Source organism: Talpa occidentalis, unplaced genomic scaffold (genome assembly GCF_014898055.3).
Source record: "Talpa occidentalis isolate TD23 unplaced genomic scaffold, MPIMG_talOcc4v2.1 talOcc4.13, whole genome shotgun sequence".
Lineage (NCBI taxonomy): Eukaryota > Metazoa > Chordata > Mammalia > Eulipotyphla > Talpidae > Talpa > Talpa occidentalis.
In genome coordinates, this window is record NW_023601322.1 from 11,243,132 (window position 1) to 11,270,250 (window position 27,119).

The 27,119-nt window shown below is 40.2% G+C and overlaps 1 protein-coding gene across 2 annotated transcripts; it reads left to right on the forward strand.

Moving 5' to 3' along the window:
• The first annotated feature begins 271 nt into the window (after positions 1 to 271).
• LMAN1 (lectin, mannose binding 1) lies at positions 272 to 26,738 on the forward strand. Of its 2 annotated transcripts, XM_037508456.2 has the most exons (14): positions 272 to 518; positions 3,634 to 3,788; positions 3,868 to 3,975; positions 5,201 to 5,262; positions 6,233 to 6,332; positions 10,717 to 10,840; positions 12,180 to 12,238; positions 12,645 to 12,777; positions 14,729 to 14,922; positions 15,049 to 15,119; positions 18,976 to 19,129; positions 23,115 to 23,236; positions 23,510 to 23,572; positions 24,878 to 26,735. In XM_037508456.2, exons 1-13 carry the CDS (start codon positions 281 to 283, stop codon positions 23,544 to 23,546), a joined length of 1,557 nt encoding a protein of 518 aa, XP_037364353.1. In that variant the 5' UTR covers positions 272 to 280; the 3' UTR covers positions 23,547 to 23,572; positions 24,878 to 26,735. The 2 variants fall into 2 exon arrangements, with proteins under 2 accessions (XP_037364353.1, XP_054549981.1); XM_054694006.1 differs by having other exon boundaries at positions 23,510 to 26,738.
• The last annotated feature ends 381 nt before the right edge of the window (positions 26,739 to 27,119 follow it).

Sequence of the window (27,119 nt, forward strand, 5' to 3'; positions counted from 1 at the left end):
AATACACCCCGTCACGTGGGAAGAGAAAACCGGAGTCTCTTTCCCGCGCTGGTAGAAGATGGGCGGGGCGTACAGGCCACACCCCCTCGCCCCGCCCCTCGCGAGTGGCCCCGCCCACAGAGGCTCCGGAGAACGCGGCCTCCCGGGGAGCGCGGGCCGGGGGCGGGGCTCAACCTTGCCCCGGGTCCCGCGGGCTCCGCCAATCAGCGAGCGCCCTGTTGGCTGTCCGCGGCTCCGCGCCCCTCCCCCTCCCGCCGGCCTCCGCGTCCCAGAATCCAAGATGGCGGGGTCCAGGCGGTGGGGTTCCCGGGCCGGAGCGCGGCCTCTCCTCTGCGCCCTGCTGCTGTCGCTCAGTCGGTTCGTCGGCGGCGACGGCACGGGAGGCGACCCCGCGGCCGCCGGCGGCGCCAGCACCCCGGCCGCGGCGCCCCATCGCCGCTTCGAGTATAAATACAGCTTCAAGGGGCCGCACCTGGTGCAGAGCGACGGGACCGTGCCCTTCTGGGCCCACGCCGGGAGTGAGCGGGGCCGGGGGCGGGGGGCCGGGGTCCCCTCCCGCCGTGCGCCCACCCCTCTCCACGCCCCCCCCCCCGCACACCCCTGCGCTGTGGAGGGGACCCTGCTCAGCAGCCCTTCTGCAGGCCGGCTCTGGTCCTCCAATCCCCACCGCTTGCCAGCCCCTCTGAGCCCCCTATCCTGGCCGCCCCCCTTCCTCGTGCCCCCCGTTCTTTGATCTCTTGGGTTCTTTCCGTATGATCTAGAGGTGTTTTGTTACTTGCTGCACTTGCCTTAAACCCGCTTGTAGGCATCGTGTTTCACCCTAACTCCACGTCTCCAGGGGAGACATCCCACACCCCCTTCCGTCCCAGCCTCATACCTGCTCCAGCAGCCCCCCGACTCCTTGTCCGCTTTCTCGGGGCCCTCCCCCGCTTTCTTTTCTCGGATATTAGCAGTGGGTAATGCTCAGGTTGTTGTGCATGCTCCCTGAAGACCCCAGAGATGGCATATGGTGCTTACATAGTAATTTAAGTCTTCATGTCAGAGGACATTCTTGTCCTGTTTGAACTGCACCTTACATTTGCCTCTCTTGGTGACTTGGTGTAGGTCTTTGAGCTTTTCTCCTGTGTTAACACGTTATGTAACTTATAGTCACATTCCCTTGAGTTAATAGAAGGAAAATATTTGCTGGTAGTGGTTTCTGAATCTTGAGAGGAAGGATAGCATATCTACAACCTTTGGGGGGGATTAAGGGGTTGAAATAACCTATGCCCCATATTTTTATTCATTCTGTGTGTTTATCACGGTTAGTAAGTAATAGAGCCTTGCTAGACATTTACATATGTGAAACTAAACACATCTACTTTTTAGTGCTGATGTGTCACTGCTGACTAAGGAATCAGCCTTATACTTGGCATGCTATAAGTTCTGCTCAGTGACCATCGGGTACACTCTTAGAAACAAGCATAGAATGCCTTTCTGTAGGGTGGCAATTGGAACTCCATTTTTATGTGTAATTAAGCAATCATTTATTTAAGATTTGTATACAAAAGATTCCATGTCTGGAAAGTAATTACTGAATAGGAGGCACATTTTTAGGAAGGACCATTTCACTGAAATTAATGTGTAATTAAAAGGTGCAAATTGCAATTTGACTTAATGACCAAGTCATTAAGTATTTGAAGTACAGTGCAATTATTTTGTTACTCAGCAGACATGCATTATATGCCCTCTGAGAAGGGAATATTATTGGGCTTTTTTTTTTTTTTTTATAATCAAGGCAACATTGTTTTTACAAAGATGATGTGGGTGTACCAGACACAAGTTTGGGGACTTTCTGTTTTTCTTTTAGTAGCGATGATGCATTTTTCAGCAGTGGTGATGAATTATTTCACTTCTGCACCTCCTTGCCTGCTTGCTCTTCTCTTTCTCTCTCTCACTTATATGAGCCAATTAGGAATGTTATTCAGTTACTCAAATTAGTTACCATAAATTTCTTTACAGAGCTTGCTACCAGTTAAGCCATCTCCTGGGGGAAATGCCAGATAATATACCTGATGATTTAAAGTTGTATGGCTAGACTGGGTTTAAAATAAGGAAATTAGTATTCTAGCTACTACCTACTGGCTCTGGGAATCGCTGCTGTGGCTCTCTTCCTTCCCTTTGATGGGACTGGGATTTTTACAGTCTCACTCTTCTTAATTGATCATTTTTTTCCCTTTTCATTTTTTCCTGAACTCCATTACTTAAAACAATTCTTAAAGTAGAGAGATTTAAAATTACAAATAGTACTTTATATTCATCCCCAAATGAAGAAATATGGTGTTTCTCTTTCTTAACTCTAATGACCTTTTAGTACTGTCAGTACACATCCTTGGGTCCATAAGGGCAAAAATGATAACAGCCATTAGTAATCCTTTATAGGCCTCAGAGTTCTTTCACCTTCCTTCTCTGATTTGAGCCTTACTAGTAAGGCAGGTATCACCTGTCTTTAGATGACAATGTTCAGAAAGATGACATAGCTAGTGTAGAACAGAACTCAAATCCAGGTATTCTGGGTCTGTGTCCCGCACTCTTTCCAGATGTCTGCCTCCCAGCCTTTATGCGTTGAAAGTGATGGTGACAAATAGTGATCTTACCAAAGTATCTCAGAGTGTCTTTTCATCCATTTTTTTTTTCCTACCTGTGAAAAGAAAATTCAGTCATATCCCAGCATGAATGTTAGAACGGGTTAATATCTGAGAGGGCATGCCAGAACGGTTCAAATTTAGGCCTGATAAGTACCTTAGTAATTATCTAGTTCAATATTAGGAATGCTAACATTTATTCAGGTATTTATATGCACTTATGTAAGAACTTGTATGCTTATGAGGTTATTAGAACTAGAGTAACTTGTCTATGATCAAAGAGTCAGTAAATGGTATATTTGGGACTTGAACCTATCTTGGAGGAGGTGATGTGAACCATTTGGAGGATCATTATTTTCTGAGAACCTGCTCACACTGAAATTGACTTGAAATTCAGTTGACCCTGGAAGAATATATATACACAAGGCTCTGCATATAACTTTTAGCATGTATGTGGAAGTGATTGAGCCTAGCTCCTTTGTTTTACGGTGAACATATGGTGAACCCCCATAAGAGAATTATTTGCTCAAAACCACACAACTGAACTGAAACTAGAAATAAATCTTTTGATTTTTTTTTATGGTATGTTCTTTTCACAATCTGAACTTTCCTAACATTTGTAAACAGAAAAAACATTGCAGTTTTTAAAAAATAATATGCAACTCTTTTATGTCTTTGAAAGAGAATATTTTGACAATCAAATGGTTGGTTTGCTCTTTAAGCTATAATTTCCTTCCTTCTGTCCCTTGAATTTTTAGTGTATGGTTGTAGCTTTATTTATTTATTTTTTACAGAGATGTTTTACTTTTCAGAAGATAAGGAGGTGATCAAAAGCCCTAAAATTTTCAGTGATGAAACTGTAACTGTAATATTTTTTCATAACACAATTATTTTACAGATTACTAAGTTAAAATTAGGTATCTATAGGTATGTGTAACAGTTTGGCAATGGTTCATTGAATTTTACCTAATTATAACTTAAAGCTTTTCTTCCCTGATTTGTGTTATAGATGCTATTCCAAGTTCAGATCAAATTCGAATAGCACCATCTTTAAAAAGCCAAAGAGGATCAGTGTGGACAAAGACAAAAGCAGCCTTCGAGAACTGGGAAATCGAGGTCACTTTTCGAGTGACAGGAAGAGGTCGAATTGGAGCAGATGGCCTGGTATGATCATTTCTTTAACTTGAAAGAATGTACATAAGTGCACAAAAGCCTCTAAATGTTTCCTTTTATATATTTACAGGCAGTTTGGTATACAGAAAATCAAGGCTTGGATGGTCCTGTGTTTGGATCAGCTGATATGTGGAATGGTGTTGGAATATTTTTTGATTCTTTTGACAATGATGGAAAGGTATATTTGTTGTTACCTACTTTAATGTATCTGCTAACAAAGTTAATTTGTAAAAAATTTAGCTGACTTAACACTTCTGTCAGTTTAATTGTAGAGTACCTCTCAGGCTGTAGTTTCATTTAGAAGGTTAGTCTTTATATAGTTGGGATTTTTATAGATTTAAAGGTTGACAGCATGATTTGTCATGCACCAACTTGAGGTGATAATGAAACTGTAACTCAGAACTTTGCACCACCTTGTGTGTGCTTAGGAATTTGACAGATAAACATGATTCTTTTTTTTTTTTATTTTTTAAAGATTTATTTATTGATTTATACAAGCACTGAGTACAGTCAGAAGTATGGGAGGGTGAGAGAATTCACCAGAGCCAGAGGGGAGAGCAGAGCAGGCAGATCGATGAAGTACACTGTTGAGGGGAGCAGCGGGTGGCAGGAGAGGTCTGCATGCCATGTGGGACCCTTGCCCTGGCGGCTGGGTATTGAACTGGCGCTGCAGAGGCTGTGGGCAGCTTCGCAACCCAGCACTCAACTGCTGCACCACCGGGGAGGCCCCAAACATGATTCTTTTAGGTTTAGGCAATGAAACTAGTAGTGTTTAGAAGACTCTTACAGTTTGTTTTCAAGAAAATAACCATGTGCATTACTACTGTTAGCTGGCATATTAATATCTTTTTATATGTTAATAATTTGTTTTGATCAGTCATTTTCTCTGATGGTCCCTCCTAAATGAGTTAAGAACAAAATACACTTTTTATTGGGAACATTACCTGTGCTTTGGCAGCTGTATGATTAATGATCTTTGTTGCAGCTCAGTGTTTAGATAATGATTTTTCAGAGGTCATTATTAGCAATTTAAAGGAGAACTTTAATGATCCTGGATGCTGAGGCCATGTTAGTCCTCCTGTAACTAAGCTGCTATTAAGTCCACTCTTGTGCATGCTCACTGTGTTCTCAAATATATGTTCAGTTTGATTATTCAAGGATAGAGCACAACATCAGACTTTATTGAGATATTAAGTGACTATTTTTGAATGATTCTAATTTACTAAATTTCTTCTAAATAAGTAGAAATCTCTTGTAAATAAGTAGAAATCTCTTGTATTGTTTTAAAATTTTGAGTCCTGGAAACTTAGAGATGTAAGCGACCTGACAGCACATCTAAAATGATTAAATTTTTTTTTTTGATTTAAGGACTTTAAAACATTTAAATACATTTTATTTTTTAGAAAAATAATCCTGCTATAGTAATTATAGGCAACAATGGACAAATCCATTACGACCATCAAAAGTAAGTGTGTGTTTCTTAAATTATTACTGATGTCAGCTTCTCTTTGAAAGCTTTAGAAAATGTTTCAAGTCTGAATCTCTTCCTAATGAAATAAGATTTTTTTATTTAAAGATGTATTTTGTAACTTAGTAGAAATGTATTTTAATTTGGGTCTGCTTTAATGTTCTTTCTGTGGGCCATCTGAAAGTTCAGGCATGAAAATGTTATTTAGCTTAAAATGACTTAATTCTTTTAAAGGTTTATAAAATGTTCCTGGCTCTCAATGATGCCATTAGCCATGTTTTTTCATCTTTATTAAAAAAAAATCTTTAAAAATAAGTTTCAGAGCCTTCACCAAACTAATGACTAAGCAGTTGATACTACCTCATCTTTCCTTAAAGATTCTCAAAGCCCCAAGTATTCAGTATAATGTTTATAAATTAGATGTGTATATTTTTTATTTTTACATGTTTGTTATGAAAGGAGTTACTTTTTTAGCCAGTGAGTGAGCTAAGGAAATTTACCTATCTGTGCTGCTGTTCGCTGTTTCTGAGCTCTGTCACTTTCAGCCCCGGTGGTGATAGTTCACCACAGCTACTTGTTGTGGAGCTATTTAAAATAGAGATGTCTAGGCCTCCTCCTTGAGATTTTGCTTTAGTTGATTTAGGGCAGATCTAGGAATCTACAAGTTTTAAAAGCTCCCTGTGGAGTTCTGATTCTGCCCTGGGTCGAGAGCTACTGCCCTAGTCTCATGGAGGACAGAACTTTCCCGGTGCCACCAGCACTCAGTGATGTCAGGCTCCATGCATCCAGAGTCCTGACAGGAGTCAGAGGAAAAACTTGTGCATCAGTGTTTTGTCCTCTGAATAAATGGCTTCAAATATCCCTTCAAACAATAAGTTCATAGTATTTTCATCTTCTTAGACATTAATCATTTTAAATAGTGAGGCTCTTAAGTTTCCTGTTTGTTTTCCTTTCCCTTGGGCTATAGTGATGGTGCTAATCAAGCCTTAGCAAGCTGCCAGAGGGACTTTCGAAATAAACCTTATCCTGTCCGGGCAAAGATTACATATTACCAGAAAACACTGACAGTAAGTAACATGCTTTAGAGATAATTACATGAACAGTCATCTGGTGTGACTTTTCATTTTAAATCTTTGATGAAAATTACATGCATTAAATTTGTATATTGTTCATCATTGGTACTGTAAGTGAACAGAATTAGCTTTAGAGCTTAGTCTAAGTGGCCTCATGTTGTAAAACCTTGCCAGTAGGTCATTTAGTCAGTAAAGGTTTAGGCTCTACATGATGTAAATATCCAAGTTTTCAAGATAGAAGTATGAGTAAGACAGGTCGTATTTTCCAGAGAGCTTATAGTCAGTAGTGGAGACACTATGTAGCATTACTATGCTACATGATAAATGTTTCAGCACAGACACTACTAAGGGATTAGGGGTTAAAATTCTATGACACTGGCAAGTGAGAGAGGGAAAAAGTTTCTTAGAGTTGAGCTGCACCTTGAGGGGGAAGAAGGAATTTCCTAGATGGGGGTGCCTATTCTGAGCAGAGAAAACAGGCATCGGGACTTGAGAGAAGGTGAAAAATTGGGGAAAGGCAAGTGGCTTGGTATGACTGAAGGATAGAGGAGATCCATGGGAAGTGAGCGTGAAAGGAGGCAGTGATATCTTGTATACCTCATGAAGTTTATCCATTAAGGAACTGTTTAAAGAGTTTAAAGCAGAAAAGTGAAATGATAATATTTGCAGTGAGGAAGATGACTTAGGCATCAGGGTTCTCACAATGGTATTTATGAAAGGAACAAAGGATGCAGTGATTTAGACTCCTTGATTCTCAGTGGCTCATACTTTACATGCAGTTTCACATTTATTCTTTCCACCAACCCTGTAGGGTAGGCATCTTCATTCTCTACACCATAGAGAAATTCAGTGTGGGAGATTTTGTAACTTGGGCAGTGTCAGACCCAGTGAGTAAAAGAACTATGATATAAGCCCAACAGTTTCTTAATTTCAAGACCCTGCGTGTGGTCTGAATTCAGGGAAAGGAAAGATGGTGCAATGTTGATTAGGAGATAGAGACTTTAGTGCGGCAGGCTGCACCTCCCATGCTGTCTCTTGACATGGTCCGGGCATTGGGGAGACTCCCTAGAAGCGGGGAGTTTCTGTGCTCCCCGGAAGAGGGAAAGTTGTACTTCCCAGAAGAGGGGAGTTCTTGCACTTCTCAAAGAAGATCTGAACTAGGGAGTCTCCATGGCAACGCCTGCTAAAGCTCTCCTCTTTGTTCTTGGTTAATGCAGAAGTTAGTCATTAATTGGCATATGAAAACCCAATTGGGACCTAGACCTAGACGTTAATTGATTTGTTATTCTTACACCTGAATTAGTATCAAAGAAAGTAAATAATGCAAAAGGTATAGCTAGGAAAGAAATGTTCCCGCCCTGAGAACTATGGAGAACAAGCTGCCCTGAACCAACTGTGCTTGGAAGCCATAACCTGACACCTGGGGAGGGGGGGTGGGGGTGCATGTTTGCACCAGCAGTACATTTCCTGGTGTTTGCAAGAGGTCAATAGTTCGCAGGCCCTGTGGAGGTTAGGAATTTCTAGTTAGGAGTTAGACTTCAGTAGAACTTACTTAGATATGATGAGTTATTTCAGACCACTTTGAAGTAATCAATTTATTAACCAAGTTAATTGAGCGCTAGGAGAGAGAATGATTTTAGTAATTGAATATAGAATAGGAATTTTACACCCACTTTATAACTGAGAAAGTTTAATTGATGCCAAATGTTGTGCTGTCATGTATGATTGATCATGTTAGTAAATGAGCTGTACCTAGGAAACTAATTGTTCTTAAGGTTACCAGAGAATTGCCCTTTAGGTGTGAGACCTAGGGAGTCTTTGCATGTTCATGAGAAAATATGTATTGATTGTTTCTGTTCTGCCTCAATGCTTACACTGCTGTAATCCCACCGCTCGCCTTAAGGTATAAATAAAGACCCGCTGAGACCCTCAGCAGGAGATACTTGCACCAAATAAGGTGTCTGTGTCTTCCTCACTCCTACCTTGCTCCACTTCCCCTCAGCCCTCCGAGAGAAAGGGAAAAAGATTTTTCACCGACTCCGTCCTCTCCTTTCTGAGATCCCTGACACGACTTCTAGCTGGAGCTGGTCTCCAGCACTATAGGACTTAGCACTAGTTTGCTTGGGCCTGGGGGTGAATACAGTTGTGGAGTGAGAGATCCTGAATTTCAGGACAAGTGTAGCAACTAAGTGATTCAGCTAATTAGCCAAGAAGCACGTATTTGTGTTCGTTTGAGGGAGGGATGGGAAGACAGAGGGCTTGTAATGAGTTTAGTTGTAAACAATTTGAGCTTAAGGTAATATTTAGGTGGATCTATTCAGCTGTCAATTACAGTAACTAAGATCACAGTGCAGTGCCAACTTTGCTTTTTTTTTTTTTTTTTTGTGGGACCCTCGCCGGCGGCCAGGGAACGAACCGGCGCTGCAGAGGCTGCGGGCAGCCTTGCAGCCCAGCGCTCAACCACTGTGCCACCAGAGGAGGCCCGCCAACTTTGCTTTTTAAAGATTACACAATACTTAGACTTGATTACATAATACTTAGAAGTAAAGAATATCTTGTTTGATTTTTATCTTTTCCCTAAATTACAAGCTAACCTCATACTCCTCCATATAACACTCTGAAAAAGGAAATTCTTTGAAAAACCTTATATTAGCTCAGTCTTAAATTCCAAATTTATACATTTCAAAATAGAGGAAGAGTCCAGCCTATTATGATTGACTTGGCTTTGAGTTCCTCTGTACTTGTTGCACATCTGTACATTTTCATTAGGATCATCATTGAGTCACACTTCATAGGACAGAGCGCAGACACTGGTGTGGCAGATGCAGGCGCACGGTGCTCATGGTTGCAGACTGTGAGCCCTATCCCAGTTTCCAGAAATAGTTGGATGATTGTATCCTTCCAGTGCAGACCTTATTATACCTGTGTTCCTCATAGTCTCCAATCTTGTACTCAAGAACTGTTTATGAAGATAGTACTTAAAAATATATATAATATTTAGCTTGTCCCAGTTGTTTCACCATTGGAAGTATCTTGTTCCTGCCAGTTACTGTGTATGACCAGGAAGACATGCTGGCAAAAAGGTAGTCAAAACAAGAGACTTTGTATCTTGCAAGTGCAATGTTTAACAATAAGTTGAAACTAGAGGATGAATAAGAATGTCACTGATGGTCTCAAACGAATGTTACTGGCATTAATCAGTGGCTGTTTTGTACCTGTGTAGTCACAGTCCTGATGTTCCTCCACACTTAAAGTACGATGACTACACTGTGTCCCTTCTTTAATTTAGAGTTAGAACTTGACAATAAGAAAATTTAAGGAAAAAACACTGAACAGTCGAAAGTGTTTAATTTTGTAATTCGCTTGTGATTAACTTGTTTGTTTTTTAGCTCAGAGACAGATGTCTTACTGGTTGTTGATTTTGATTCGAAAGACTTCAGAGGTGTGCCAGTGGTGAATGATAAAACTGAAATAGGAACATCACTGATCAGAGGAAACAGTTGATGAATATTAGTCAACTGAACGGCAGGTGATTTTAGAAAATTGGTAGCACTTCACATGTTTTCATTATGGAGAGATTAACGCTTCATAATGAAAAGTGTTTTATTATCTTACTATCTTGCTAAAAAATGTTACAGTAGGGCATTTCCCCTGTGTGACTCCAGTATCACACTCAAAACTTTACGTCTGGAAGTAATGATGGAATTGCTCTTACCCTGGTGCAGAGTAGAAACTCACATGTTAGTTTTTTCACTTTCTGCCTTTTTATCAGTACGACTTCTGTCACTTTTGCTATCTCTGCTAATTTATGGCAGTTCAGTGAGCTTACTAGTTAAAGGAAGAGAAGCGAATGACCTGTAAGGCACTCCATTATCAGTTTGAAAAAGGTCACTGTTTATTGACTGAGCAGACAGGAATGATCATGGTAGATATCCTGGTTCATTCTTCTAATTAGGGACTCTAATTCTCAACCAATGAAAATTGTAAATTCAGCCTATTTTAATTCTGTCACTGGGTCTCAGAAAAAGGCTTCTTCCTCTTATGGATGAACCATTAGCGAAGGCAATCGTGTCTCCCTAAAGTGAACCATATTCTGTTTTCATACAGATTTTCATGTAACACGATCAGCGCTTTCTCTGTAAGCCTTTGCTGCGTAGTAGGACAAAAACCATCTTCTTAACTGACGGTTCTTGTTTTAATGATACTAAGTGAGGAACAAGGGATTACCTTTATGATATTCAGAGAAAGCGGCTACCTTTTTGATAGTTGGTTATTATATCCAATGTAAAGATTAGATAGTTTTAGTCCTAAACTGGGTACTTGAATTTCATCTTACTGTGTCTATTGTGAAAGCTGTAACTTCAGTCTGTCTTTCTAGGTAATGATCAACAATGGCTTCACACCAGATAAAAATGATTATGAATTTTGTGCCAAAGTGGAAAATATGGTTGTCCCAGCCCAAGGGCATTTTGCAGTATCTGCTGCAACAGGAGGGCTTGCAGGTAAATCTTGATCTCTTTTAATATTAAAAGGTTGTGATTGAGTTTTATGGGGAATGTTGTATTTTGGAGATGTGCAGACTTTTTTACTTAAACCTTTTAAGTCTAATTGTAAGCTCCCTGTAATCTGTAGTGCCAGTCTTTTGCTCTTAGGACTGCTGATTCTCTACTGACATTCTGTAGGTACACAGCCCTGGTCGTCTAGGGCTCCCTATAATCATGTCTGTTAGCGCTTCAGTTTGGCTGCTGTTTTATAGTGAAGGAGTCATATTTAAAGTTGAAGCTCTAAATGGTTAATTGCCAAAAGTTATGGGCACCTCAGAATTGTCATATTATATTTAAATGAGTTTGGTAGCCTGAGAAAATATTACTGGGACTAAACCTTAAGCTATATTTACCATTTTTTTCCTGCATGTGGTGATACATAAGCTTATCATTTGATATTCATGCCACCTTATGTTTATCTGGTGCTGTCTATGATATTATTTCCAGATACATGAATTGTTCTTTACAATAACACAGGGAGGGAGAGAGTATACATTGTGCTTACAATTTTCTCTAATCTGGCTACATTTGTAGACCTGCAAAATATGACAGCTAGCATAGAGATTGCCACACAGCTTGAATTAAGTTCTCTGGCTTTATGGATGTGACTAGGCAGGATTGGCATTTTAATTCAGTGTTAAGTAGTTTGCTTTGTGATGCCCTGTTTTCAGTTTAAACAGTTTGAAATTAATTTGCTTTTTTAATACTATTTTAGATAAAATGAAACTGTTAATATAAGGAAATCAAATTGGGATGATGTACAGCTAGAGCAATCATTATCCAACTGAGGATGCTATGAGAAGAAAAGGGATGCTTTTAGTGCGAGGACAACATGGATAAATCAGGACTGTCCCAGTAAGTCAGGACAGGATAGTATCAACTTTGTAGAAAGAAAGTGAGGCCAAAAATAGCAGGTGCTATAAGAAACCCTCAGAGACAGATAAGTTCAGGAAATACACGAAAGACAGAATTTCATGTTATCCAGCTAGGACATGAACGAGATTTGTGGGGAAATATGGTAGGATCTTGGTGCCACAATTAGGAGTTTGGACTTGTTTGACCATTGATTTATGTGTTCGTTGCCTTGTCAGACATTTAGTAAGCACCTGTCATATGTGAAGCCCTGCTAATTGTTCTAGTTTAGTATTTAAGAAAATGAATTTTAGCTTTTTTTAATGTAAATCTTTCAGATGAATGTCTGTCTCCAAGCTCACGAAGCACTATTGTCTCCACCAAATTAGCTACTTTTTTGCTATTTTCCTTATGTTTATTATATTTTTATTTTTTTAATTTGTAGATGATCATGATGTCCTTTCTTTTCTGACTTTCCAATTGACTGAGCCTGGAAAAGAACCAGTAAGTATAAACATTTTTTTCAAAAAATGTATTTGCAGTTTGGTGATACTGCATTGGAGCTGAAAATTTGGGAAGACTGAAGTTCACATCTTGAAGTTCGCATCTTGTTTCTGCCGGTTGCGTGTTTCTGCCAGTTGTGTGTGGCCTGGCGCAGGCTGCTCTACCTGAGACACACTGTGCCGCAGATGCTTGTGCTGCCTGCCTCATGGCGTCCTAAGCATTAGATAACAATGCACTTGTAGCAAACAGTAAGTGGCCTGACTGTGATTTTGTGGTATTGTAATTATTCATAACAAGGCTAAATTTAAATAAGAGATAACATTTTAAAATTAACTTTTCAACTAGTGGTGATGTTAAGAAAAAAAAGAACATATGTTAAGATTTATCTTTTTTTCTTTTTTTTAAGCCTACAGCAGACAAAGACATTTCAGAAAAAGAAAAGGAAAAGTATCAGGAGGAATTTGAGCACTTTCAACAAGAACTGGATAAAAAAAAAGAAGAATTCCAGAAGGACCACCCCGACCTGCAGGGACATCCAGGTGTGGCATAGTGAGGCTTTCTCAACTGCAGCAGGAGCCGTGGCACCTGCATCCCACTCTGCCCCTGCACACTTTATGTTATTGCTGGGAACAACTTATGAGCAAAGCTTCCATCTTTAAAGGACCTGGAGATAGAGGTTTTTACCAGTGAGCATGTGCTTTAGTGGGTTGTGCAGTGTGGAGTACCATGGTCCAGTGGAGCAGCTTTGAACTACGGGGTGTAAGCTCCAAGGACAGGGGCTGTATTTACTTCTGTGACCCTTAAACCTAGAAACAACATTGCTGATCTAATAGTTAAGACTTAGTGAAATCATCCAAGGTTTATTTCTTCCCTTCTGGTGGCACACAATTACCTTATTAAGGTAGAAATAACACTTGAAAACTACCAAAACTATTACAAGTAATGTTAGTGATTATCTGGCTCCCCTTACCGTTCAGCAGAATTCTGAACTTTAAATATTTACTTTAGATATTTTAAAATATTGGTTTAAGCCAGTGTAATTAAGAACTTAAGTGTGCTTAAGTAGCACATCAAAAATGAAATATTTATTAAGACCAAATAGAGTGACTTCATTTTATTTGCTAGCTTTTCTTACTGGATTATTCTCCAGCAGTTCAGATGATCAAGGCTTATTAAATAAAGCCTGGGGCTAACTTTTGAACTCTCTGTAGTATATAATTCTTTTAATGATCAGCAAGTATGATTCAGACTTAATGAAGAAAAAAATGAAAGATATATTTCTTTTCTTGGATTTGTTGAAGCATTACATATGGGTATATCCTGAAGCATTGTAGTAAGCAAATGAAATTATCTGTTTTCCGTGTGTTCAGGTATAAAAGGAAAATCACTTGTTCTTGACTCCTTTATCCTTTACATGCGTAAAATGTACCAATTTTAAGTGGATAGTATGAAGAATTTTGACATGTGTATACGTGTTTAACTGTCACCCAGATCAGTGTACAGAATATTATCATTCCAGAAAGTTTCCTCAAGCTCTAATGTCAAACCTCACCCTTCTTGTCTCTCCCCAGAAGCAACTGCTGTCCTGGTTCTATTGGCATAAATTAGTTCTGCCTGTTCACATAAATAGAATTTGGAAGAGAAAATGACTTTTAGGTTTTATTTATTTTTTAAAGATTTATTTATTTATGCATACAAGAACTGGGGTACAGGCCAGGGATTTGGGAGGTGAGAGGATTTACCAGAGAAAGTGGGGAACAGAACAGGCAGATTGACTGAAATATACTGCTGAGGGGAGCAGCGGGCGAGTCGGGAGAGGTCTGCTGCGCCATGTGGGTCACCTCCCTGCCCGGGGATCGAACTTGTGCTGCAGTGGCTGTGGGTAGCTTCATAGTGCTGCATCTTAACCCCTTGTGCAACAAGGGAGGCCCAACTTTTAGGTTTTTTTTTTTTTTTTTTAAGATTTATTTATTTATACAAGCACTGGGTACAGTCAGAAGCGTGGGAGGGTGAGAGAATTCACCAGAGCCAGAGCAGAGAGCAGAACAGGCAGACAGACAAAGTACACTGCTGAGGGGAGCAGCAGGTGGCAGGAGAGGTCTACGCACCACGTGGGACCCTCACTCGGTGGCCGGAGATCGAACCGGCGCTACAGAGGCTGAGGGCAGCTTCGCAACCCAGCGCTCAACCACTGTGCCACTGGGGAGGCCCACCAACTTTTAGGTTTAAAAAAAAAATCAGACCTCTTAAAATAAATGTTCAGCCCCCAGAGATTGGGGGGAGGGGAGGGGAGGAGATCCAGTAATTTAATATGGTTGTGTTAATTATCTGCATATATATTGTTTGGGTGATCTAATTTTAGTATATGTTGGCACTTAAAATTAGGTGGTGTTCTAATTTTAGTATATGTTGGCACTTCAGTCACTTCATGTATTTTGAAAATTCCATATGTGTAGGTGATTCTAATTTTAATTTGCAATTTCTATTTAGCGGATGAAATATTTGAGACTGTAGGAGATCGTGAGCTGAGACAAATCTTTGAAGGACAGAATCGTATTCATCTGGAAATCAAGCAGCTGAACCGACAGTTAGATATGATTCTTGACGAACAGAGAAGATATGTCACCTCTTTGTCAGAGGAGCTCTCTAAAAGAGGAGCAGGAGTCACAGGGCAGCAGGGACAGGTGAGCTTTCCAAGTGTGTGAATGGGCCTTGGTCAGCCTCTGATGGAGAAGTAGGAAGGACTTACTACTATGTCCCTGTAGGGTGTCGATTGTTGAGCTGACTAATCACCTTTTTTTTCCCTGCAGATCTCACAACAAGAACTGAATACTGTTGTGAATACTCAGCATGAAATTCTGAGACAAGTAAATGAAATGAAGTAAGTTTATAAAAAAAAATCTGAGTGACATGTGATGTCATTATCCTAACTTCATGGCTTCCCTATGTATGTAAGATTCCTCCATGAGGGTAGGAATCACAGTCTAGGCTCATTTTGTAAGGAGGGGAATGTGAAGTATAAGAACTTTGGGTATTTTGAAACTACAAATGTGAAAATTTTTAAATTGTTCTAAGCTAGAAAAGATGTCCTTTAGCACCTTTAAAAAAAAAAGAGATTTGTAGCAATTGCTTAACCATCAGATGTATTTGTGGAGTTCTAAAACATAAAAAGAATATGAAGTAATATGTAACAATCCTATGAAAAATTTTGTAAGGGAATAAGCTTACATGGAATTCAGGACTATAGTACAAGCATACCTAATGCAGGGAGAGCTTGGTGAGTGAAACCATTTCAAAGACTGTACCCTATGCGACCTCCACTCGGCCCATCCCCACAGGACCCTCCATGTCCTTGGACACTCAGCTCCGGGTGCCAGCTATGTCAGAGGTGTCTAGATGTGCCCCACCACGTTGCTCCCCTGCTAAGTTGGCTATCTCCGAAGGGCAGAAATTTGATTTTTATCAACATGCAAATGAATAAATGATTGAATAGCCACACATTAAGTGACAAATCCTTGTATATCAAAAATACACTTATACATAAGCAAATTCCTGCTTCTAGGAAGCAATATTCCTAAATGCTAATATGTGAGAAAATTATGTTCTGAGATGTCTATGGTCTTGGTAAGTATTTTAGGAGTATTAAAATGTAATCCTTAATTTGGGTTTTAGTGGAAAAGGTCAGACTCACATGAATTTTCTTCAGTATGAATGCCATTAGAAGAAATTGTAATCAACACATGCTTTTTTTAATTTTCCAGAAAGCATTTGAGATATTTTGTAGCAGATTTTAAAGTCTTCATTGCTCATATGTTGCAAATACAATTTTAAAAAACTTTTGTTATACTTCTTCACCCTGATGTACTATGTTATTTCTTTCTAAGTAATTCTGAAATTTAAGTTACTCTTTTTGTTTTCTTCTGGTAAACCTTTTACCTTTTTAAACTAAATTTTACTCCAGGGAAATGTTAGATAACTTACTCATCCATCCAAATTGAACTGTCAAAGGCACTTCAGGAAATCAAGAGATAGGATTAGGAGTCTGTGCTATGTGAGGGAGAACTTCCACATACACAGATAGATAGGAGGTAGGAGAGAGTGTGTGTGCGTGTTTTAATTCAAGGAGTAGTCGTTGCATTTGTCAGGGAAGACTCAGGGGAAGGAAAATGTAGAAGAAATGGAGATACTTGAACGAGGCTTTCCATTTTAGACTTCACTCTTGAAGGAAAGGGGTCAGAACTAGAAGGAGCATCACAGACAAAGGCTTAAAGTGAAGTAGGAGACAGAACTGTGAGCTGCGCAGGGCTTACGGAGACCCTTAAGGATTTTTTTTTTTAAGATTTATTTATTTATAAAAGCACTGGGTACAGTCAGAAGCACGGGAGGGTGAGAGAATTCACCAGAGCCAGAGTGGGGATTAGAACAGGCAGACCAACGAAATACACTGCTGAGGGGAGCAGTGGGCGCGGCAGGAGAGGTCTGCGCGCCATATGGGACCCTCGCCCGTGGCCAGGGATTGAACCAGTGCTGCAGAGGCTGCAGGCAGCTTGGGCAGCTTCGCAGCCAGCGCTCAACCACAGCGCCACCAGAGGAGGCCCCCTTAAGGATTTTTAAAGACTTAATGCCGGTCTCACACATACTCAGAGGTATATGGGCTAATAGTACAGTGAACCTCTGTAGCCATCAATGAGCTTCAGTAGTTGTAAGCATTTTTCCAGTCCAGTCTTATCTACAAATCCAGAAAGTTCCCAGACTTGAAGATACTTCATAATATAAATATTAATGGCATAAATTACTTGCCATTTATAGAGCTTTATGAGAACACCCAGGTAAAGCAATGATAGTTTTGAGAAGTAGAAATTCACATGTATTTCTTCCTTCTTACTAAATAGCCCAGTTATGTTTCTGTCATTACTTAGAGATCCACAATAGTCTCTACTGTGCTGCTTACAGACTCATATCCCAAGGGCATATGCAGTGGCTGCGCTCTTTATCTTACCTCTGTATATTGTAATACACTGTGCGTGGAGATACATGCTGAAATCAGTGAGTGAGGTAAGATGTTGAGTAAGGTCAAAATTACTCTTCAAGTAATACTGTGTTGGCTGCTACCGCACCATCATTCGGTATCCCCAAAAACCAGTTTTTTCCTTCATATTTCAACAGATAGATACTTCCATCTAGTCGAATAGCTAATTAGGTTTGTAAGTAGGGGCTATCTGAAGGAACTGCAGGGACAAATCACATTTGTCCCCAGGACCCAGCTATAGGGTCTGTGGTTTGCTTCAAGTACTCACAGAACCCAGAAAATCTGCCATATTCACACTTGTGTGTTACAAACACTACATACTCCCAATTACATCTCTTAATTTCGGGAAGTGTCTTTGACAGTTCAATTTGGATGGATGAGTAAGTAAGTTATCTAACATTTCCCTGGAGTAAAATTTAGATTAAAAAAGTAAAAGATTTATCAGAAGAAAACAATTCTCTCCTCCCAGTGGAGTGGCAGACAGTGACGTATGACAACATGGGCACAGAGTTGCCAACCAGGCAGTTTGCCCAGGCCTGGCATTCAGGAGTTTATTAAGTCAGTCACATAGGCATGGAACCCTCCAGTGGCTCACCTGAACTTCAGTCTGTGGCCCCTCTTAAGGTGCCAGGCAAACAGAAAATGCAAATCACACTGTCACAGATTACTTGATGTGACCCAAAACGTTCCCAGATAGACAACAACCCAGCTATTCTCTCATTGACTAGGAAGGTGTCCAGGGGCTGATCAAGGCCCGTCCTGAAGACCTTTGCAGGGTTCAAGAGCTTAAGGCTGGTGTATTCACTTTTCACTGCACACCTAGAGAGACTCAACACTTAGAAAGATTTCAGGTCATTAAGAGTACAGTCCCTTATGTTATTCAGTATCCATTTATAATATTGGTTTTAACATATTATTTAGTGTTAACTCTTATGGGTTTTTTTCCCCAATGACTTTTTTTTTTTAAAGGTTATTTATGCAGGACCTCCCTGGTGTCACAAGAGGTAAGGCAATGCACTGTGAGGCAATCCGCAGCCTCTGCAGCACGAGTTCAGTCCCCGGCTGGCCAGGGAGTGGCCCACGTGGCGAAGCAGACCTCTCCTGCCTTCCCCGCTGCTCCCCTCAGCAGTGTATTTCAGTCAGTCCGTCTGTTCTGTTCCCTGCTCTGTCTCTGGTGAATCCTCTCACCCCCCACATCTCTGGCCTATGCCCCAGCTCTTGTATGCATAAATAAATAAATCTTTAAGAAAAAAAAAGATTATGCATATAAGAACTGGGGTACAGGCCAGAGATGCGGGGGTGAGAGGATTCACCAGAGACAGAGTGGGGTACAGAACAGGCAGACTGACAGAAATACACTGCTGAGGGGAGCAGCAGGCAAGACAGGAGATGTCTGCTGCGCCGTGTAGGTAGCTCCCTAGCTGGCCGGGGATCGAACTCGTGCTACAGAGGCTGCGGATGGTTTCATAGGTTGCATCTTAACGCCTTCGCTACCAGGGAGGCCCTCCAATGACTTATAATAAAAGATAAAACATAATGTTAAGTTGTAGTTTCATAAATTATTTTTCAGTCTTGAAAACAATTCAGTTTTTGAAATACTGATTTTCTTTACTTTTTTTTTTTTAATCAAATATATTGGACTTAGAAATAGATCTCAACCATTGGAAACATTGGCATTTCCTTCATCTAAAGAATTTTTTTCTCTCAGGAACTCCATGAGTGAAACCGTCCGGCTGGTCAGCGGCATCCAGCATCCGGGCTCCGCCGGGGGCGTCTATGAGACCACGCAACACTTCAACGACATCAAAGAGCACCTGCATGTGGTGAAACGGGACATAGACCACTTGGTGCAGCGGAGTGTGGTGAGCCCTGCCCCCAGCCTCCTGCTCTCAGTCTTCTTCAGGAAGGGAAGAACAGACGCCACTGAAAATTCTACCTTTTATTTATTCTACCCTTTTAGTTAGTGCTGATTCTCATTTTTTCTTTTAAGATTTATTTATTTATGCATACAAGAGCTGGGGTACAGACCAGAGGTGTTGGGGGTGAGAGGATTCACCAGAGACAGAGTGGGGAACAGAACAGGCAGATTGACCGAAGAAACACTGCTAAGGGGAGCAGTGGGTGAGTCAGGAGAGGTCTGCTGTGCCATGTGGGTAGCTCCCTGGCCGGGAATCGAACTCGTGCTGTAGTGGCTGCGGATAGCTTCATAGGTTGTGTCTTAACCCCTTGTGCCACCAGGGAGGCCCTGATTCTCATTTTTAATAGCAAGGTAGTATTTATTCCATAGGATCTGTATGTCAGTATGGTCTACCTCATTGCTTCTATAGCCTGTTGAATGGAATGAAAAAAATAAATTGCTCTTCCAATTAATGGAGCTATCACCATCCCAGACTTTTTTTCCTAAATTGTTTCCTAAAAGCAAACACACGTAACTCTTGTTATTGGTAATGCTATTTTTAAACAACTTTGAAAGGGAGTCTCTTGACAAATCCGTTTTTAGATAAACAGGTGCTGAGAACTCTTGTTTCTCTCTGTACTATTAAAGAAATGTATATTTTAAGGGACTTTGTCTTTTGTTTTTTTTTCCATTATTAAAAAGAGGTAACATATTTCCAAAGTTAAACATATGTATGAGACAATACTAGAAGACAGACCTTTGATACGTTCTAAGTTTTTCAAGTTTTAAGTTTTTTGTTATTTATTGGTTTTATGTTTTTTGATCATTCTAAGATTTCCTTCTTTATTTTTTATTTTTTTGGTTTTAAAGACCCTTAAAAAATTCACAAGTGTTGGTAGCATTTACTTCTGCCCTTGGCAATCTAATCTTCTTGAAATAACCAATACTAAGAGTTGCATATGGAATAACCCTATAAAAAATGGCTGGAGAAATTAATAACCTGTACATGGAAAAAGCTCTCACCATAAAATGACTTGCCACATGTGAAAAGATGCCCAGGTTACTCACAGAAAAGAACTGTAAAATAAAACTACTGTGATACCATTTTTTACCTGTCTAACAAAAAGCTGAGGTCTAACGGTATCTAGTCTGTTGCCAAGACTAGAGGAAGCCAACAGCCTGTTCGGTTGCCATAGGATGTGCGTGATGGAATAACTTGGGAAAGGAGATGTTAGCAATAGCTGGTCAAAATACCTACCGTCTGCCTTTTAACCAGCCTTTCCACTGATACATTGACCTAACCGAAAACGGATACCTAGTATGTGGAAGGCTGTTCTTTGCAGGACTGTTTCTGCACAAGACTGGAGATAGAATAGAAGCAGATCATGGATGGCAGTTAGAAACCCAGCCATGCAGGTAATTAATTACACTAGATGTAAATTTCACCAGACTAAAGTTGAGGTAGTTCCTCATATATGCATACGAGATAGAGTCAAAGAAGTCCAGCTTCTAGACTTGTACTTTTATTTCTTGATTGAACATTTTGGCTTCTATGTTAAAAATTGTTGAATTTTGTTGTGTGTCTTTGGATAGTGTCCAACTTTGTTCTGGTCTGCAGTTAAGTCTTTGGGATTAGTTTGACCCTTTCAGGGTACTCATTTTGAGCTTTGTTTGGGTGAGTCTAGTTCAGTGATTCGGGCAGGGATCCTCAGACAGCTCTGCTGCTGTTCTGCACCAGACCCTACCTTCCGTGGAGGCTGTCCTGCGCGAGGAGTGGTGTGCAGCGGCGTGCTCAGCCCCTGCTCTCTAGATGCAGTAGCACTTCCCAGTCAAAAATGCCTTCAGACATTGCCAAATGTTCTGTGGCAAGATAAACTGCCCTGATTGAGAACCACTAGCTTAGAATTCAAGTGTCGCCACTACTAATGCGCACCCACCCGAGGATGCTGGTGGGAGGCAGACCGCTCGCAGCCCTTCATGTGAGCTCTGAGAGTCTGTTTATCTGTTGCCTTCGGGTGGCTTATTGCGCAGCTCGGGGAGCCGCAGCCCCGCACGTGCAGGTCAAGTTCAGCCAAAAATGTGATGGACTTTCTGCACAGCTCCAGAACTTTCTCTGCACAGCTGCCTGATCTTGTAATCTGTCACTCCTGTGCTAGCCACATCAGTGTCCCAAGCTTACACCCCTGTCTTTTCCACCTAGCAAGATCACTTGCTTCTAACTGGGGCTCCTGCCTGTACTGCAGCCCAGAATCTGCCCCCAGGTAGCAGGCTGGAGCTGTCCCTGGTCTCACCTTGTCTGAATCCTCGTGACTATCATGGCAGCAGCCTTTAAAATGGTTTTGTTTATTTTTTCTTGCTTTCTAGTTGTCTAGAGTGGGAGGGCACCTCCCACAGTGGTTAGCCCCTTCCTGGGTGGAAGCAGAAGTTGCTCCTCCCATCCCATGATTGTTTTCTATGGAGTATTTATATTACCATTCAGTGAGCTTTTTCTAATTTCTACTTTAATTTCTTCTCTGATTCAAGGTTGGTTTAAAGTTGTTTGTTTCTCTGACCTATGTGTTTTCCAAAACTGTGTCTAATAATTTCTTGCTATCTTGTTAGCTGACTTTCCCTTCCGTCAGGAAAAGTTCACTTACCAAGTGGTGGTGAGTTTGTCTCCAGTTCTGCTAGTTTTCTTCTCCAGGGCCCTCAGTCCACACTACCAGTCTACCTTACCAGAGCAGAAGTCCCAATCCCTTGTATTTTCTGTGGAATTTTAGCTCTTTCAAACCTTTTTTTTTTTTTTTTTTTTAAAGATTATTTATTTATACAATCACTGGGTACCGTCAGAAGCACGGGAGGGTGAGAGGATTCACCAGAGCCAGAGTGGGGAACATAACAGGCAGACTGACGAAATAAACTGCTGAGGGGAGCAGTGGACGCAGCAGGAGAGGTCTGTCGCGCCATGTGGGACCTTCACTGGTGGCTGGGGATCGAACCGGTGCTGCAGAGGCTGCTGGCAGCTTCGCAGCCCAGTGCTCAACTGCTGTGCCAGCAGGGGAGGCCCTCTTTCAAAACCTTTTTTAAAATCTGTTGTCCTTTAGGGAAAAAAGTTACTTTCCCAAGATCATAAGCTTATGAGTGGTAGAGGGGGAGCATTTAGGTCTTCAACGGCTAATCTTGTCCCCTTGGTGTTTTTGGATAATTCCCTTCTTAACTGTTACAGCCTATGTCTTTTTCAAGTATGGCCTAGTAGTTTTCTTTACTAATCATAAGTTCTTATCCAAAGCATATTGTCTATTCCCTTAGTTGTACTTGAGGTTATTTTACTCCAACTTTAGCTTCCCTTATAATGGCCAAGTTGATGCATTGGGATATATATTTGTACTGAAGAACTTCGCCCCGTGGATGTAGGCATATTGAGAACTACTAATCTTTTAGCCATTCTGTCTCAATATCTTGGTGAAATCTTTATGCCTGGTATTTAATTACCTGCTTAAATTAGGAGAAATAAGAAACTAGGGAGAAAAATAAACTAGGAGGATGAGGGTAAGAGAAGACCATTGTGTTTGCCAGGCTGTTTATTGGGAGGGCAGCTGTGTCATTGTGCAGGAGCACTTCAGAGAGTGAGGGGGGCACTATTAATCATTACTCCAGTAAAGGCAGTGTAACTGGGAGTGTGTGGAGAATTCTGTGACCTAATTTCCATGACCTTCAAGGACGTTAAAATCATCATCACTGATGAAGATGGAGCCAGGTGGCAACGAGTTAGTGGCTGGCCAGTACAGAGGGGAGGCCTTCTGGGGTCAGCTACCCTTTAAACAGCGTGGTAATAAAAGTTAAACATGAGTTGAATGTATGAAAGACTTGCCCTGATGTAGTAAACCATAAATTTTATAAAGATTTTACATTTATTTCTTTTCTATTCTAAGAATGTGACTAAGTGTAATACAAAGTTCTTTGCCTTATAGCCATCAAATGAAAGACCGAAATGCCCAGAACTACCACCATTTCCATCATGTTTATCTACGATGCACTTCATTATCTTTGTAGTGGTACAAACGCTGTTGTTCATTGGCTATATTATGTACAAGTAAGTCTCTTAATGAAATTTAACCCAACATTTGTCTGTTATTTAATTTCAAGTGCTCAGTAGTCTGTGTCCATAGCAGAACTTGCAACACCTGTGAAGTCAGGTTCACACTGAGCAAGTGTTCCATGGAGCTTACACGGTTGCACGTGTTTGGGGTGCATCTTGTCTGAATGTAGTCTATACTGTAGACAACATTGGATTTTGAAATTTAAGACAAGTATTTTTTCCAAAATATATAGAACTATATTCAGCTTTTTTCTTCTTTTTCCTTAGGACTCAGCAAGAAGCAGCTGCCAAAAAATTCTTTTGACCTCCGTTTTCTTAAGTGTGCATCATGTATGTATATACAAAACGTTGTCTTTTTTTTGAGGGAATTTAAGTATTTAAATTGCTTCTGAGTCTAAATTATTAAATTTTGTATAAAATTACTGTTTAAACATTGATTTGCAGTCAGAATAAACCTTAAAACAAAGACAACCACATGTAAATTTGTGCATAGTACGTGAATCTATTTAAATTACAGTGAATTTCTGGCCAGTAGAATACATCCACTGACAAGAATATTGATAGACAAGACCGTAAATAATTCAAAGTGGGGGCTACCTTTCAGATCTGAAAGTTACACCTAAATCTCAGATGTTGGCCGTTTCTTCATCTAATAGAAGCATACTTGGTCTCCTACCCCTCCTCCCCAAATACAAGTCTAGCTACAAGCTCCCATCATGTTTATGTTGCAACCAGTTTTTTTAGAGGTCAGAATTTCCTACTCTAACACCCACTCCTGCAATCCTTTAATGCAATTCCCTTTGAAATCAAAGAGTATTTTGTCTGAGAGCTTTAGGAGCGGGATAAAAAAGCTTCAGAATGTTTATTAAAGTATTTTTTCCTTCTGGTTATCAATGATATATATCACTTTTAAAGGAAATTTGGGGAGGAAAGAAGCGCTTCAAAAAACAATTTAGGTGAAAACATTCCTTTCATAATGGTTTTTATGAGTATTTGCTTGTTAATCTGTTCATTTTTACAGTTGCTTATATTCTCAAATGTTTTTTCATTCCAATGGGGTCAGTTCAACATTATGAAAATAATTTTTGCATTTATATTCATCACTGAAGGAATTTATTTCTCTTATTTGGGACAAGCGTGTCATTTCAGCTCGGAGCGCCGCTCTGACCAAATCTCATGTTCACCAGTCCTGCTGTGCGCTGCAGCCTGGTTCCACTGCCCCACCCTCCCTGGCCCTGTATCTCTGCATACTCTTGTGAATCAAGGAAGCTGTAGAAGCAGTGTTAAGATTTAAGACAAAATTTGAAAAATGGAATGAATACTTCTGATTTCCTTTTTTTAATGCTTTTAAAGATTTTGTGAAGAACTTGCTTGTAAGTTTAACTGGAAATGTCTCGCTGGATGGGGTCTTTGTAGTTCAAAGCATTATAGAGACAGTCTGCAAAAAGACATTTTGAAGGGCCATTTTAATTTTGTATTTGAAGCTGATGTAGACTTATTTTGGCTGGCTTCAAGATACTCTTTTACCTAAAGTGCTTATTTTTTGTCATGGAGTCCAAAATAATACTGTTTTATAAAATAGTTCTATTTCTTTCTTTTAAGCCTTCATAAATTTCTCTCAAATGTCATTTACAGGTTGGGTTTACTGCCTAGAATCTATGCCAAGACTGTGAAGAGTCTAGAGCACCTGACTAGTTCGTGTGTGAGAACAGTTAGCCTCTGTGTCAGCACTTACCCTAGGGCGCTGAGTGAGAAGGTCCCAGGGAGTCCTCACTCTGCTTCATTCACTTCAGCATAGCAAATATTTCTCCAGTGTTTTCCCTTTGTAGTATTAACATTTTGAAATTCATGTTTCAGAGACACCATCATCACAGAATTTACTCTTATCCGTGAAAAAAAATTAATACCTCCTGAAGAATATTTAAGTTGTAGAGTATGAAATTTGGGAAATCCTCTTGAGATAAAAGACTGCAAAATACCCAGTGTTACAAAAATCCCTGGTCACATGTGCCTGAACTTACTAGAGGAATGCCCCATCTATGCAGTGTCTTTTCAGGCTAAATTCAAGAGGAACTGTGGTCATTCCTGTCACAGTGGAGACAGCTGTTAGGAGAGAGCATGAGCAGAGATCTCTTTTCCTTTTTTACTTAGTAATTTAATTTGCTTGAAAATCACTCAGTAAAGCAGTTCACACAGGGCATTTATCATATTATTTGAAATTTTGTTCATTTTCCTCAAAACCATTGACTTTAGTTCATTTCTAAAGAGAAATGTTTCTGTAGAAAAACCAATCACTGCCAGGATTCTTTCATTTCTGTACTATTTTGTATAATTGAATTTGTTAACTTCTCACACCAGCAAGTATTTTACAGGTGCCTTGGATTAATACAAAATTGATTTTAAATTTTAGTGTACGTCATTGTGCTTATGATGCCACTTTTAAAAAGAAATGCAATTACATCATGGATAATGCCCACAGTTAATGTACCAATTTGTGCTCTGTTTGAATGTTTTGCTCATCTTAAACTTTAGGAAGCCACAAACAGTAAATACTGTGTTGTTATGTGGTAAAGGGATGTCACTGTTTCTCACAGTGTGGCCCGTGGATCATCTGGGTCATGGAGTGCTTGTTCAGAATGCAGATTCCAGGGCTCCAATTCAAACTACCTGAATCAAAAGTCAGGGGCGGGGCTTCAGAATAGCCCCTTTTCAACAGGCACCTCAGATGATTCTGAGCACACCACAGTTTGAGAACCACTAAGATGAGGAGTGAAAAACCAAAACAAACTAAGTTTTGTTTTGCTGGTTCAAAGCTGAGCTGAGTGCATAGTAGAACATTTTCATTGTCAATGACGTTAGCAAACGTGCACTGATTCTTTTATACTTACACTACTAAATGTTCTTTTTACTAAAACTCCTGGTTTATTAGTAGTGACAAACTAAATCCAGATTGTGGCCTGTAGCTCTTGGTACTTTGGGCTGATGGTTTTTAAGCTACGAAATCATCTTCACATCATGGTCAAGAAGTGAAAATCCCACCTTCAGGTCGGCCCACAGAAGCCTTTTTGCTTTCCCAATTGTCATTTTTGTGACATTTTTATCTCAGACACTTGTACTTTTTGATAACTTGGGGAAAATAGAAATTACTTGAAAAAGGGATTGCCTGACCTGCTGCATTGCAAAGATACAATCTTTGTAAAGGACAGACATAGCCGTTGTGAATATTAAGATGTGATTATCTTTTCTGTCCATGTGCTTATCACAAGGAGACAGTGAACAAATGATTATATTGGGGATTTTTTTTATTTATAAGATCTAACAAAATCACCATTTGCAACTTTTTAGATCTGTTTGTTGCCTGCTTAATATATTTCTTTTAAAGTCTAAATGGTTTTCTATCTACTGTTAATTTTAATTAGGTAACATTTGTCAAGTGTTTTTTTTCTGATTGTTATTTGATGCTAGCTGGAATTAAATGACATTGACCTTCAAATAAAGAAATATTTTAGTAAATTTACTTTTTCCTTCATTGACCTTGGTAATATGTAGTTATTTATTTCCCAAGTAGGCCCTGCTTTGTGATAGCATCTGTGTATCCTGTGCTGTGCCCGGGCCCTGTGGCATACCACCTGCAGGGCCCACCGGGGAGGCACAAGAAGTCGACTGACGGTGATGAACAGTACAAACAAGTCAGAACAATATATTCAATATTTAAGCCATTACTGATGGCAGTTCAAAAAATCTTTTCATCTTTTGGCAAACACCATTTAACCAAGTCATTCCAATTCAGAGTCCCTGTGGCATGAAAGGGAAAGTAGGGCTTTGGTGTCCGACAAATCTAGGGGTGAGCCTTGACCCTGCTGCTCACCGAAAGGGG